Source organism: Nicotiana tabacum, chromosome 21 (assembly GCF_000715075.1).
Source record: "Nicotiana tabacum cultivar K326 chromosome 21, ASM71507v2, whole genome shotgun sequence".
NCBI lineage: Eukaryota > Viridiplantae > Streptophyta > Magnoliopsida > Solanales > Solanaceae > Nicotiana > Nicotiana tabacum.
The window spans coordinates 88,773,625-88,789,824 of NC_134100.1; the positions used below are offsets into that span (position 1 = coordinate 88,773,625).

The window sequence follows — 16,200 nt, forward strand, 5'->3', positions numbered from 1 at the left end:
ATTTGAGGGGATAGGAGAAGATAGAGGAGGTGAATTTATGGTAAGGATTTTGATATACAGCCTATCGTGTGATTTCGGTTACTAATTCTAGAATTAATAAGCCTTTATTTCTTTTGTCTAGATTAATAAACCTTTATTAGTACATGATAGTCATAATGATTATAGTCAAATTGTAGCTAATGCAGAGTTATTATTTTCAGTTATTTTTGAAATTACTTGTTGTTCTTCTTCATTTTTCAATTTACATTACTTTGTTTATTCGGTTGTAGTATTTAATATTTTTTTTTCTCTAATTCCGAAAGCAGGTAAATGTCAATTATTTCAAAAATAGTGGACCAAGAAGAACAACAAGTGATTTAAATAAAAGGAATTTGAGAGATTTTAGATTACTTAACAGATCAAGGGGTATTTTAAAAAATTTGCTGATTGTAGGGATAAATTTGACCCGATAGTATAACGATAGGGATAAATTTAGTTTGATAATATAACGGAGGTTAAATGAAGACAATATATGAAAATAGAGAGGTATATTTGGCCCTTTTCCCATTTATGAATGCCTTAAATTAATGCTCACTTATCAAACTCACCAACCCCTTTAAAGAATTCAGCAGCCAACCCCAGCTTACAGTACACTTCATAGTCCAAAGTCACTTCACATTTAAGAAAGAGAAAAAAATAAGAATCAACCAAAATAGCATACATTCACTGCTTAAATTAAAAACCGTCTGCAGATATATAGTATATATAATTTATATATAAAGTGTATATAATAAATGTATAATCTATGTATATATAAAGAGAAAAAGAAGAATTAACAAAATTTTGGCTCGCCTTTGCTACTACAGGAGCTGCTTTTTTATGTCAAGAAGATCCAAGAATTTATACATATATGAAAAAGTTTGCGTTTTAATTGTATTGTGCAGCGTAATATATCGACGGAGGAGATTCAATTGAACCCCATTCACTAAAGGTAGCTCCATCCCTGCCTTTCATGACTTGATTCGTTGTATATATACGTATATAAATTAAACATATTCTGAACTCATCATACTATAAATTCTAGATTTGTCTCTTATCAAAACTGACAAATGAAAATGCTTCGCTTTCTTCTCTTCATTCTCCATTTCTCTCACTTTACCAAAGGGAAGAAACCAATCACTTCATCATCTTCATCCTCCACAGACCTTGTAAGTACATCTTGTTTCCATGCAAGTTACCCAAATATTTGCATTAAAACCCTCTCATCTTATAACTATGTCATTAACACCCCCAAAGATTTAGCAAAAGCAGCTGTTAATGTCAGTTTTTCAAGAGCCAAAAAAGCTTCCAATTTCCTTATCAAACTGAAATTACAAAGCAAGAGAGAAAAAGGGGCACTTATTGATTGTATAGAGCAAATAGGTGACTCAATGGATGAGCTAAGAAAGGCTCTTTCTGAGCTAAAACATTTGCACAAAGGAAATGGTTTTAAGTTGCAAATGAGTAATTTGGAGACTTGGGTTAGTGCTGCTTTGACAAATGAAGATACTTGTCTAGATGGTTTCAAAGAAATTAATGGAAAAGTTAGATATGATGTGAAGAGAAAGATTACTAATGTTGCTAAGGTTACTAGTAATGCTCTCTACCTCATCAATCAACTTGACGTTAGAAGCTAGCGGATCCAGAATTTAAAGTTAACAGATTCAACCTTTAAGGTTTATAGCGTTGAATCTGTTTTAATTTTGTTAAATTTTTAGTAATTTTCATATATATATTTCTATGTTTGGAGGGGAAAATATTAGTTTGTGTTGAACCTATTGAATCCATGCGAACCTTTGGTCCATCAAATGAATCTTGTTTGTATTAATTTTTTCTTTTTAAAGATTCTTGTGAGACACATTTATAAGCTACTGGAAATACTCTATTTTTGCATGTTGATTACTAGATTTCTGTTCCTAGTCTAACTCTGACTGTGTTGCTTTATTCGACAAATTTCTATGTTGGATCTAAAATTCAGATGTTTTACCCCTTGTCATTATTGAGAGGTCTGGAAAGGAGCAGAGGGATAAAGAAAAAGAAAAAAAAGACTGCATTTGTCGGTGCAAACCTTTAACCTCCGCTAAAACTTAGAGGCGGATTCAAAATTTAAACTTTATACTTTTAAAATTTTTAATACTGAACATATTATTACTTTTGAAATTTCGATTTTTGTCTAAATTTTAGTGGTTTTCAAAATCTAAACTTTAAAGATCCATCCTTTAAAATTTTTAATACTGAACATATTATTAATTTCAAAATTTAAATTTTTGACATATATATAGTGATTTCTGACGTCCCTACTGTAAAGGCTATATATGAGCTTGTTAAAATTTGTGGCGAGGGAGATTTTGGGTGTCATGTCGAGGCAGCTTGAGGGGTCTGCCTTTTTACACCAAGATTACCCCTTTTTTCTCGGGTGAAAGTCAAAAATAGTCAAATTTACAAGTGATAACTAAAAAATAGCCATAATTTTAAAAGTAATCGAAATTTAGTCACTTTTCATGTAAAGATAAATCTGAACAAAACATTGTTCAAAATTCGAAAATATTCCAGTATAATATACTGGAGTTAGAATTTTTTACATATGAACTTCCAGCATAATATGCTGAAAAACTCCAGTATATTATGATGAAATTCCAGCATAATATGCTGGAAGTTCATACATAAGTGCACCAATCTCCAGTATATTATGCTGGAACTTTCCGTGTTGCAGCAAAATAGTGACTATTTTTCAATGAGTTTGCAAACGCTGGCTATTTTTCATTTACCTGTCCGAAAATTGACTAGCTCGTGCTACTTACCTAATGCATTCAGTATTGAAAACTACTGACCCAACTAATCCGATGCAATTAATCAACATTCGCCCGGGGTAGGATCTATTAAAGAGAAGTGCACTCCACACCAAGAGTTTCTCAATTCTAAGGCTTGAACCCGAAACTTATGACTAAAATGTGAAGAAATCTCATTCATCCCACTCACATTCTTGAGTGGAACATGTAAGTCGAGAGTATTTAATATGATCCTTGAGTGGAACATGTAAGTCGAGAGTATTTAATATGATCCAGGAGCAATTAGTTGAGCCTTGAAGCAACGATAAAGTTATCTTCGTATGATTTTTAGGTCATGAGTTCGAGCCATAAAAGCAACCATTAATGCACCATTATTGTGCATTAGGATGGGTTGTTTACATCACAACCCTTGAGATGCGGCCCTTCCCCCAACCCTGTGTGAATGCGAGATGTGTTGTGCACCGGGTTGTCCTTTTCCAGGAACAATTAGTTCAATTTTCTACTGCTAGTTTATGCATCCATGTTGAGCTAAACATATATGATGATACAGAAAGTTTTGGTTGCAATAGAGCCTAGTGAAACCAACTAGTGTAATTTAAGGTTCTACATTTACCCCTCGACAAATGTAGAAAAGGAAAACTAAAGACTAAGAAGTGCAGGAAAACTCTAAACAAGCCAAAATTTAAAGTTTAAGAGAATAATATTGTATTCCCCAAACAATTTCCAGATAACCAAGGAAACAGTAAGCAATTATTCAAAGGTCCTACAGTAATGCCTTTTACATACAATCATTTTCTGGTGCCTAAGAAAATACGAGATCAGTTTAATGATCAAAAACAAGAATGTCACAGTAAAATTAAAAGGAAATCCTTCAGTTTAATGCTTGCTCCAATGATTATCTACAAGGAAACCTTCTTCCGCATGTCAACAAATTATGTTGCATAGGAAACGATATTACCAGTAAAATGAGGCCTTTTAGGAATTTCAGCTCCATTGTAACTGGAAATTAAGGACTAATGGATTTTCCTGACAAAAAAAAAAGGATATTGTTATGACAATATAGACATCAAGATATCTGTTTTCACATAGAAAAGGAAGAAACAAAAAAGGGGGTGTCCGGGGGATATTTTTCCTTTGAAGTTAGAATCGCGAAGAAATAAGTTTAACTTTTTTCCATAAGCAAGAAACAAGTTTTTAACTTGATTGCTTTAACCCTATACCAGATATCAAAATCATCTACGATATGGTTCATTTGCTAAGAGTAACAATCTCCTTGCCATAGGTTATAATATCAAAGTGTGATGCTCATGACGGAGGGTGGACTGAAGAGGGCGGGTCAAGCAGGACTGACAGACTTCTAGGCTGGCGAGCTTCTGAAGAAGGGGTGCACATGTCACCTTAGGCGAATCCTATATCGGAATGGGAGAGGAAAGTGAAGTGCTTTATAAGGCATGGCACAAGTTCACATAGTACGCGTGCTTTTGAGGCTCGAGGTGGCGTAGCCCAAAAAGGACAAATCCGTGCGAGCCTAGGCCCAAAGCGGACAATACGTGCCATGGTCTTGGGTCGTGACAGGAAGTCACTAAAATAAAAATCACCTCAACTCATAGCATCCTGCAATTCCCAGACTAAATCCTTATTTTTACATTTTCAAGAAAAGGAAACCGTCTAATCAAACAATACGAACCTGTTTTAATGGTTAATTCTTGTTTGCCAAATTAAAAGTAACGGATCAGCTATTGGGGATTATTAAAGATTTCTTGAGTTTACTTGCTGAAGATACTGTTCTTAGTTTCTCACTGAACATAAGCCTTTGCTATGTTGCTAAGGAATCAACAGTTCTTTTACTCCCACTGGAGATTCTTAATTTCTTCAGCAACAAAATTGAAATCTGACTTAGGGAGTGAAATTCCATTTCTCTTTCCAGTAGAAACTATATTGAGCTCCTTTTATGAAGCTAATTTCTTTCAGATTCCTTAGCTACATCTTTAGGGTGATAAAGTTCAACCTTCAAATGCCCTCTTTCTTCTTTTATTTTTCCATCTTCCTCAATAAACACTTATAACTGAATTACACTCCACTTAAACTACGCTCCACTTAGAATTACTAACTGTCCTTGCTTATAAAATCACGGTCAAAATCAACAAGCATAGACGCCTAGATACCTTTGGATGTACCAATGTTGTCACTGATATCTACTTGTAAGGAGCAAATAAGATCGATGAATTATGGCCACCAAATCCAAATGAGTTAGATAATGCCACCTTAACATCCAATCTTTCTTTTTTGGGACCAACGAGTAAATTTGTATCCTGTTGCATGAATATAGATATCATCAAATGCCAAATTGTTGGTCAAACACTAAATTGTTGCAAGAGTTGAACCAAGAGAGATAACATAAAATATGCATCACATTCATGTAAAAAAGAGAAATGTTTTCGTAATATGATAGAAAAATTGAAACAGAAGATCAATGCAAGTGATATGAACCAACTTATAAGTTTGATTGATTATTTCACAAAAGACTCCATGTTTAGCCAAATTTTGTTATAAAGAAATAGAATTAAGATAGCTTCAAATCTGCCTTAATCTAGCAACTGAGATTATGAATCAAGCTCAAACGAACAAAAACAATTGACAATGCAATGAAAAGAGAGCCATACCACACCCTCTTCTGGGTTTTCAAGATTTATATTTGGATGAACCCATCCACTTCGTATTGCCTACAAAATCGTTTTAACTCTCGGTCAGATGCAAGCAAATGAATTTTTAGAATTGTCAGCACAGAAGAGACATGTTTAAAAGGGTATTGAGAAAGATACAGTAACCAACAATCATATGGACGAGCTGTCCAACATCTAGGTTCAATCTGACAACATTATCTTTTTGTTTCATAAGTCAATCTGATAACATTATCATTTATCACAAGCAATTGCTATTAAAAACATAAATTCACATAAGGTTGCAGTAAATTTCCACGGCACAAGACAATCTTCATTGTCCTTGGGTTGTGTGCAGATTTTATAACTAATGAGATTCCACCACGAAAGTTGGATCCGGCAATCAAGACTGTCAAATTCAATAGGGATCTTTACACAAAAAACCAGCCAGATTCACTGTTTAACTTTTCTAGCCGGTATACACAGCTTATCCACTGATTATACACGGTTATACACATATTATACATGGATTAACATATATTATTCATCCGCCGGCTATTTTTAGTTTAAACAGTTGGATAGAAGGCTATTTAGGTTAATTCTTCAATTCAATAACACTCCTCAGCACCTGTAAACTGCAAAGAATTATGAAAGTAGCAGAGAAATAATCGTTGAGTTATCTCAAAAATGGCTATTCAAATCCATATTTTTGCAAACATGTAAGTTATTTAGATGATGTCTTAAACAAGAAACTAGAAGAAACAGCAATCAAGTAGCAGCACTACTTCAAGGAATGTGAAATAAAGTTACCTGAACGGTTGCTACTGCCTCGACAGCACCAGCAGCGCCTAGCAGGTGACCGATCATAGACTTCGTAGAGTTCACTCGTAACTGCAAAACATAGAGTAGCAACTGATTAAATAGCAGAAAGAACACCCTGAAGAAACACGCATAAACGGCAGCAGTTGAGGAAAAAATCTGACCTCCGGGTTCTGACCAAAACAATGTACAAGAGCTTGGTACTCTCTGAGATCCCCCGCTGGTGTGGATGTGGCATGTGCATTAATGTAGTTCACATCTTCCTTGGCTACACCAGACTGAGCTAAGGCCTTTTCTATGCATAAGATAACGCCGGCTCCTGCTTATTTGTGGAAAATGAAGAGTTCGAGTTAATTTATTCCCTAATATAGTTCAATCTACATTACACACAAAAACAAGAGATCACGCATTTCTTATCAAGTTAAGCTCTCTTTGCTTCAAACTGAGCAACAAATTTTTGAAATTGAGATTATGCAAAAATCTTAGACCTTGGAGAAAAAAGACTGGTAATAGAACTATTTTTAGTGCAACTCAAACCAAAAAGTGATAAAAGAAACGGAAATTTGGAAACAATATTAGGCTCAAGAAGAATCAGGGATAGCAATTTACAATTTCCGCGTGTCCATTATTAATTATAAGTTGTGAGAAAAGCAATACAAGCATTACAAACAAGAATGGCTAAACAGAGAAGGGCGACTTTATGCCATTGATGCAACCCGTGATGTTGAAAGGCAAATCTTATAAAATGCCAAAGTAAAGCTTACATAATTATCTGGATAGGGGAATTTCAGAAACTAAGAGAAAGAATTACCTTCAGGATGAGGCTCTGTCATGTGATAAGCATCACAAGTAAAGCTTCCACCAAGAAATTCAGCATAGATAGTTGCACCTCTTCTCTGCTCATTCAAACAATGAAATTAAAAGGGCATCTTACATAATTATCTGGCTATGGATCTTCTTTCTAATTTTTCTCTTTTATTTAAGAATCATGAGGCTGAAGAAGAAAAGCAATCTAATATACTTAATAAATCACCTTGGCATGCTCAAGTTCTTCTAGAAGCAGTACTCCGGCTCCTTCACCCATGACAAACCCATCACGATTCTGCCCAAGATCAAAATGAAAATATGCAGTCATTTTATTTATCCCCACAATTGGACTAAAGCAAGTACTCTAGAACCAGCATTTCTATTCCAGATAAAATTAGTGCATTTCCAACTAGACAGCAGTACGAGAACAAGACGAAAAGAATTACAGGACATTACACTATCCCAAGGCCGAGAAGCTCGAGTAGGGTCACTGTTTCTCTGGGAAAGCGCTCTGCATGCAACAAAACCTCCCAATCCTGCAGAAAGTTAAAATCACTTGGAAACAAATAACTTAGCTTGCTAAACTAATACAGAAAAGACACAGGATACATACCAATTGGTATAATTACTGCATCAGATCCACCACAGAGCATCACATCCTGCAAGTTTTCAGTAGCAAAAGGAGAACACAAACTATTAAGGGATAATTACATTTTTGGTCCGCCCTAAAAAATAATAGCTGGAAAATGAATATGTTTTGTATATTAAGTGTAAATATACATAATCAGTGCATATGTTTTGTATATCCGCGCTGGCGTCCGTAATTAGTTTCGGCCGACGGGCCAAAAATGAAAAAAGCCCAACTATTAAAGCATGTTATTGGTTGGGAGTCCTCCCTTAGACATAAAGAAGCTTTGTAAATCAACATAAGATAACAATGAAATCTATGCTATTGAAACCTCTTTAACGACGCAAGTAAAGAAACTTACAGCTTCACCTCTAATGATATGGTTAGCAGCATTCAATATGCAGAAGTTACTCGTCGCACATGCCGTTGAAATTGAATAATTTGGACCCATCCATCCCTGCAGTTTAATTTACAAATAAACACAGAATAAGGACTTTCTTTTGACAATAAAACATAGATAACGCAAAAAATTATAATATATTGGCTAACCAAGTCCATGGCAAGCATCGCAGAGCCCATGTTTGTAGTGGCAAATGGTACACAAAAAGGATTCATCTTCTTATAAGAAATCCTTAAAGATTCTATTGCATCATTGAAGACCTACAATTCAAGCAACAGTCCAGAAAATAGACTTAAAAAAATTAACTTAGCCAACCAATCAGAACAATATTTATTTAAGAAAATAAAGAGGATCACCTTCATCCCACCCATAGCAGAGCCAATCAAAACTCCACATTTTGTTTTATCCAATTCTTCCATTACGTCTTCAGTAATTCCACCGTCTGATAATGCCTTCTTACCAGCTGTTAACATGTAAAGCATGAACTTGTCCATTCTTTTAGAAAGTTTAGGCGCAACCCAGCCAGCAGTAGAGAAAGACTTGATCTCTCCAGCAATTCTCTGCAATGGCACCTCTTTATTAACATCCAAAATACTAGAGTCAGAGAAAAAACAACCCAAGAAGCAGACGTACTGTTGGAAAATGCGAACAATCAAAAGCTTCTATCTCGCTTATGCCACTGATGCCCTGGAGCAGGTTTTCATAGAACACATCGGGGTCATGACCAATTGGCGTGACCACCCCCATCCCGGTCACAACCACTCGCCTTTCCTTGGTTGGCGGTTTCTTCTTTGATGTAACTTCCATCACTGGTTGTACAGCAACAGCCCTTATGCCACCTAGTACAAGGATGGGCACAAAACGCCAAAATTTATGCAGGGTAGTAGATAGATCTAACGGAATTTTCATTAGAAAGATGACATTGAAATTACATTCTTGAGACTAGATTATAAACAGCTAAGTATTTAAAAGGAAAAAAAAAATCAAACATGCAAAAGTTGATTCCTTCTTAGGTATGAGAATACACACTAGTGGTAGGCTGAAGAAACAGCCAACGAAACAGAGAGACGTTCACTTACTGAAAAAAAAAGAGAAGTTCGCACAGACTAAACTACAACCAAATTGCACAACAACTTGCAATCATGTCCACAAAATAACAAAGTACTCCCTCCGTTCCAATTTATACATAACAATCTCTCCATAACGGGAATCACCAAAATATTAGACACCGTCTCATTTCTATAAAAAGAATTTGCCAATATCAAGATTCAAATTCATTAAACTATTCAAATTTTGAACTTTGATGTGATGTTCTCTCTATCAAACTAATTTTTCAAACCATTACTTCAACATTTTTCTTTTACTATCACTAATATAATATGTAAATCAAATCAACTTCGTATCCAATCAAATACCGCCATATAAAATAAGACAAAAGCAGTAGATGACAACTGACAAGGGCGAGGCTAAATTTCTATCATACCCAACCTCACCAACCGGGGACTAAAAGCCATAAGCCACTGCAGAAATTTTCTTTTTCAAGTTGCAAAAGGGGAAAATAAGATTTGATTTTTCAAGTTGCAAAAAGGGGAACAAGAAGTAAACAGCATGAGGCCTTAGTTTCAAATCGCACGAAGGAAGAAAAAAAACTAGGTTAATTCTTCTCATGTGTCTAAGCTTTGGTTGCAGGTACTCGATATCTGTGCTCACAGGATTGGGAGGTATGCTGTGCAAGATAGCAGTTATCCGGTGAAATAGTTGAGATGCAAGCAAGCTGGCAGAGACACCACCGTCAATTTTTTAAAAAAAAAAAGAGAGAGAGAAAACACACACAGACAGCAGTAGCACCTGTATAACCTTTAAATTTAAGAACTCTACACAGAATCTTCAGTATAAGAATATGCCATGCACCACTAGAATAGATACTCAAACATGTATTAGAGCTCCAATTTTGGTAAAATCCAATTCAATCAAACTGAATGAAAAACGAATCAGGAAAATGACAAAATTAGCATCCCTGAACCTAAAATAACACAAATTAAAGACTATAAATCATGATTACCTGAAGTGGGATTGCGCCTGTGTTTACTCCTCCAACATCCAAAGATTGAAGAACACTCATTTCTCACTAAACAAGAATTGGAAAATGAAAGGCCATTGCAAGTCTTATTCCTATTAAAAAAGTTCTTCTCTTGCTCATTTTCACAAGCAGCTGACATGCATGCAGCTATTGACCATGACGATACAGCCGATGCAGACATTCTTGGGTCCAATTTCCAATCAAAACTCAAATCTTTTTCTTTATAATACCATCAAAAAATCAAATCTTTTTCAAATGGGTATCTTTAGAATGAAGTAAAAAGTGGTGCAAAGAGCGAGATTAAAGAAATGAGTGGCATTTTATTTGTGGGGTTTGCTTAAATCTGAGAAAACTTAAAAGAAAACAAAAGTGGTGTTGTTTTCTTGGATCTCTGTGCCACAACAAAACTCAACAGACGCCAAGTTTCAATTTTAATTTATTGTATTTTTATTTTTATTTTTATTTTTTTTCTCCCACATAAAAAGACAAAAGAGAGAGACTCAGAAAAGCCAAGTAATTTAACAAAATTGTTTGATTAATGGACACTAGGCTAATGCCCTCATGCCCTGTCATAAATTTGAAACAAGAATTTTATTTTACTAATAACAAAAGCATATTAGCCTAGAAAAATTTTATAAGATGATCGTAGGCGAAGCTACATGTCTTAAAGGACGTTCAACTAATTATTTTTCGTCAAAAAATTATATTGTATATATAAATAAAGTATTAGTACTAGATTTTAGAGGTATATATTAAACACTCTTTATTGAAGAATATTTTTTGCTTCTTTTATATTTGAACATCCTTAAAAATATTACTGATTTCGCCCTTAGGTGGGTGGGGAGGTGACTGTAGTGGATGGTGGTGAACAATGTGAAAAGGTCAAATATAGAATCTTAAAAAAAAACTCTGCTGACTGACTTTTGGATTGTGAGTAGTAATTACTAGTGTGTAGTGTTGTGTGGCTTTTGCTTTGCTTTATATTCTAGCCTAGTAATTTGGGCAGGAGCCAAAAAACAAGTACTACTACTAGTTATTGCTAGAGGTATTAAATACATTAGACAATCTAGTATACATTAACGGATTGTTTGGTAGAGTGTATAAGAACAATATTGAATAGCGTATATTAGTAATGTTGGGATTAGTAATATTGAGATTAGTTATGTTGAGCTTATTTTTTATCGACTGTTTGCTCTGATATATTAAAGATTCTGAAAGGGAAATTTTGTTGTTATACATTCTTATTCATATATTAAAAATTATGGTATTGCTAATATCACAGTTTCTAACGTATAAGAATAGTACTGAATATGGTGTATAATTAATACAAGTATTTACGTAGGTTGAAAAACACTACTCTCTCCGGTCCACTTTAAAGGTTTGTTTGGAAAGCCACCAGGTAATTAGAATTGGTGTAATTACTAGGGTAGTAATTACGCAGCCTAGTAATTACACTGTCTAGTAATTACGATGACATGTTTGTTTGTCACAACGAAATTACAGTACAATTACAAGCGTACTGTTTGGTTACACAAGTGTAATTACACAGTTAGATTACATTTTAAATAAATTATCAAAACTTAAAAGTTAAATATAGTAAATATATGCCTATAAATAATTTTTTTAAATATAAATGATATTAGATTTGGTATTTAAGATACATATTTTTTTCTTGAATATACACTAATTAGTAATCATATATTTATAACTAATATTGTAAAAATAATTTTTATATATATATTTTTCAAATTAATAATATTGAGTTTAATTAATAAAAACTAAAAATATATATATTGTAAGAACATCATGGAATATATGCTTGATAAAATAAATTCATATTTATAAATATAATGTCATAATATTATGTAAATATTTGACAAAACTAATCTATCAATTCTAACTAAAAAATGAACAACATGCAATGTGAAATAACAAGTCAATACTACTAAAACATGTAAATTGGAACCATAAATATAACACAATTTCAAAATTCAAAAAAAAAAAAAACTTAAACATATGTCAAATTCCGACATAATAAAAATAAATTATAATACAACTTAAGATTAGGAAACATAATAAGTTTATAACATCATGCAACAATGAAATTCTACTTTAATGACATCACTCATTATATGCCAAATTTGTTAATGACTCATTATTGCTAATACCAGGAGGTGTAGTTTCAAAAACTAGAATGATAACGTTGCTACGCTAAATAAAGAAAATAAAATAAATAATAAATAAAATATACGAGCAATTACATTGAATCACAAGAAGTAAAGGTAGAGAAATAAAAGATAAAAAATGTACAAAACATATATTTTAAAATTAAAAAGTAAAAATAAAAGAAAAAAGTAAAATAAGGGAAATAAAAAGTTATCAAGTAAATTAAAATAAAAATAAAAAGGAAAGAAATTAAAAAGTAACCTTGTAATTACACCGTGTAATTACCATCAATTCTCACCTCCCCCTTGATAATTAGAGAGTGTAATTATACCTCTCCAATTACACCCAATTACATGCTGACCAAGTAATTACTTGGCTAGACAAACATGCCGAACTGTTTAATTACACCCAATTACACCCAAATCAAATTCCTATGTGGCTTTCCAAACAGGTTCTAATTAAATTTTTGGTTGTTTTCACACATATTAAGAAATTCACCTTTTAGTATTAATTGACAATGAGAATGACTATATTAACCTTAATTTGTTCGTTGAAAATATCACAAATATTCATAAACTCTTTACTCCAAGGGCAACTTTGGAAAAAAGAACTTAAATTCTTCTTAATATCTGAAAAAATCAAATATTGTAGATCACAAGAAAAAAGACCTAAAATCAATTAAAGTGGACCGAATGGAGTACCAAACAAAAAATTAATAAAACCAAAACTAATACATATATTATTATTTTTAATATATCCTACCAAACGATCCCTAAATACATTAGATTCCTGTCTAGAATATGTTGCTAAGTTTTTTTTTCTTGTTTTGACTCTAAAGAACTATATGGGCAACCCTACTTGCACTTTGGCCCGGGAAATGCATGAATTTGAGCATTGAATAAAAGCTGCCTGAATTTGCCGCAATATAATGAAACATGACTTGTTTCTGCAACTACCTTATCTATTCCTCTTAAAAGCTTAGCATTCAACTAACCAATTTTCAAGTTGGCAAAAGAAAAAACTCAAAGTTACATAGTCATTTATATGTCAAAAAATGTAATCCCTTACTCCATAAATGAACTGTAATTAAAGGATTTAGATTATATATGTTGATAGTGTAAAGAATTTATACAATACATGTGTTGATTAACTGATTGTAGGTGATTAATACACTATTTTCAGGTTACTATATCAACTTGCTAGGAAAAGTTATTTGTTATTATAAGTCAATAACAACCTAATAGTGCGAAAATGAACAAAGCTTAAAAACTCATAATTAAATTATAAACCTTATGTTAAAGACAATACACTTATTCGTTTGTTGCATTTATTTTCCTTCCTCTGTTTTTTACGCTAGCCATGATTTCCAACCTAGTGATTTAGGAAATTCCGTGAGTACTACAAATGTCTTTCTTAAACCTCAATCTTATGTAGTACTATTAATTTTCAAACCTCATTCTACTGGACTCACTGTTCTTGGCTCGAATTTTATTTATACGCACACGTTCAATTTCAACCATCTCGATCCTCTAAAGTTCTATATCGTTTATAATAAAATTACACACATTCTGAATCCATTAACCATAAATTTTAGATTCGTCACGTTGGACAAGTTTTTGGGAATTATAGACATGACCATATATGAGATCTGCATAGTCTCTCTTGTGAATTACAAACACGTAACAAGTTGCTAAATTATTCAAATTAAAGTGGGTAAGACTAAGACCAACTTTATTATATTCAACTTCATCACACAATTGATTCCTGCCAATAAATCAGCCCCAAGCCTTCTCTCACTGTTTACATTTCTCAACTGTCTAACCTCCTAGTGACAAATTCAATAAATTTAACTTGAAGAACGGAGGGTTATAAGCCAAGAATCGAGAGGAGTAGACTTTAACAATGAAATTCTAGCTGTATAATTAAACAACAACGAAAATATAGGCCGTGTATTCCCACAAGTGGGATCTGAGCAGGGTATAATATATACACACTTTACTCTTATCTTGTGCAGGTAAAAAGACTGTTTTCGATAAACCCTCAGCTTAAGTCAAACATCAATGTTTGATCCAAAATATAGATCTTGGTTCAACCAATTAGATTTAGATAAAGAAGAATCAATCTTAGCAAATAATAATATCCAAATGAAAATGTTATCAGTTTTATGACAGATAATATGTATATTTGACCGAATGGTAATGAATTGGAGCACTAATAATAATTTAAAAAATCAACAGTGGGGCCCTGTCACGACCCCAAATCCACTAGTCGTGATGGCACCTAACCCAACCCGCTAGGTAAGCCAACTAATAACCATCCAATTTCAATAATATTAATAAGACAATTGAACAAAAGGAATTATCTGAATCTTATACATTTTCCCTAAGAACTGGTAGTACAAATCATGACCTTCTAAGAATAGAGTTTACAAAGCGGAAATGAAATAAATACATCGTCTGTTTGAAAAGTACATAAACAGAGTTTTACAGATCTAAAGCTACCACGAACAAGAGGAAGCTACAACCGGGATGCAGGTACATCTTCAATCCAGCTCCCATCGATCACAGCAATATCTGCACGCAAGGTGCAGAAGAGTAGTATGAGTACAACCGACCACATATACTCAATAAGTAACAAACCTAACCTTAAGTTGAAAGTGGTGACGAGCTTGTACCAAGGTCGGGTCCACACCAATAGCCAACAACAATCCATAACAACTTAAAGAAAATAATACAAGAAGTAACTCAGAGATAAAAATGCTCAGCAAAATCATGATTTCTGAAAATGGTTCTGCCTTTCAAGTACATCAGTGAAAACCCAAATCGTTTACCGAAGTTGCCAAAAATATGAATAAGTTTGAAACAATAATTTTTCCCAAAATCCTTTCAATAATAATTAAGATATTTTATTTTCTTTCCAGATAAAAAGTGTGAAATACCTCTCTATGTCCACATATCAATGTATGTAAAAAAAGTCATGGATGACGTGATACCGTACAGCATGAGAAAAAATATATCTTTATGCCTGTATGTCATGTGAGCATGCCAATGCCATGTATCTCAGAGATAAATCATGTACTCACACTCTCAGAGTACTCAATCTCATTGTCTCACACTTTACACTCACTATGCTCAAGGCTCAGCACCCTCAATCACTCAATGCTATACAATACCTGTTGCGGCGTGCAGCCCGATCCATATATGATCATAAGACTCATTGCGGCGTGCAACCCGATCCACATATATATAGTTGACTGCGCTCACTAGGGGTGTGCAGACTTCGGAGGGGCTCATTCAGGCCAAGCGCTATATTGTTGCGGCATACAACCCGATCCAATATTGTTGTGACGTGCAACCCGATCCAATAGTGTGTGTGTGTGTATATATATATATATATATATATATATATATATATATAGCCCGAAGGCTCGTTGCGGCGTGCAACCCGATTCATATAAAATATAATCAATATAATATGTTGCAGCGTGCAGCCCGATCCCAAAATGTCACTCTCACTCAGGCCCTCGGCCTCACTCAGTCATCAATATCTCCAGTCTCACTCACGGGCTCACAATGTCATGAAACTAGCCCGACAACAATGATATGATGTATCAATAAATAATATCTGAGACTAAGATATGGTATGAATGCATGAATATGACTGAGTACGAAATATCAATGAAATCAGTGAGATGACAGTAAGAAACGACCACTATGGGTCCAAACAATATTGGCATAAAGCCTAAACATGATATCTAGCATGATTGACAGCTCAATTACTTTATCACATGGTGAAAACATGGATATCAACAAAATAGGGCCACTATTCAGTGC

The 16,200-nt window shown here is 33.7% G+C and overlaps 2 protein-coding genes across 2 annotated transcripts; one reads left to right on the forward strand and one right to left on the reverse strand.

The window, feature by feature from the left end:
* The first annotated feature begins 1,034 nt into the window (after positions 1–1,034).
* Positions 1,035–1,896, forward strand: LOC107821927 (pectinesterase inhibitor 3-like). Its single transcript, XM_016648433.2, has one exon. It carries the CDS (start codon positions 1,089–1,091, stop codon positions 1,653–1,655), a length of 567 nt encoding a protein of 188 aa, XP_016503919.1. The 5' UTR covers positions 1,035–1,088; the 3' UTR covers positions 1,656–1,896.
* Positions 1,897–3,488: 1,592 nt separating this feature from the next.
* Positions 3,489–10,652, reverse strand: LOC107822012 (3-oxoacyl-[acyl-carrier-protein] synthase II, chloroplastic). Its single transcript, XM_016648537.2, has 14 exons — positions 10,184–10,652; positions 8,755–8,960; positions 8,478–8,681; positions 8,271–8,381; positions 8,083–8,178; positions 7,707–7,752; positions 7,550–7,629; positions 7,320–7,388; positions 7,098–7,182; positions 6,451–6,605; positions 6,278–6,358; positions 5,471–5,530; positions 4,973–5,119; positions 3,489–3,833 (listed from the first exon to the last, which is right to left on the reverse strand). Exons 1-13 carry the CDS (start codon positions 10,380–10,382, stop codon positions 5,003–5,005), a joined length of 1,509 nt encoding a protein of 502 aa, XP_016504023.1. The 5' UTR covers positions 10,383–10,652; the 3' UTR covers positions 3,489–3,833; positions 4,973–5,002.
* Between the last annotated feature and the right edge of the window lie 5,548 nt (positions 10,653–16,200).

Excerpts from the sequence above, each read along its gene's own strand:
- LOC107821927 (XM_016648433.2), top strand. The coding sequence starts at position 1,089 with ATGAAAATGCTTCGCTTTCTTCTCTTCATTCTCCATTTCTCTCACTTT.
- LOC107822012 (XM_016648537.2), bottom strand. The coding sequence starts at position 10,382 with ATGTCTGCATCGGCTGTATCGTCATGGTCAATAGCTGCATGCATGTCA. Across the intron at positions 8,961-10,183 it reads CAGGCGCAATCCCACTTCAG|GTGGCATAAGGGCTGTTGCT; the intron begins GTAATCATGATT and ends TCCTTGTACTAG. Across the intron at positions 6,359-6,450 it reads GTTTTGGTCAGAACCCGGAG|TTACGAGTGAACTCTACGAA; the intron begins GTCAGATTTTTT and ends TATGTTTTGCAG.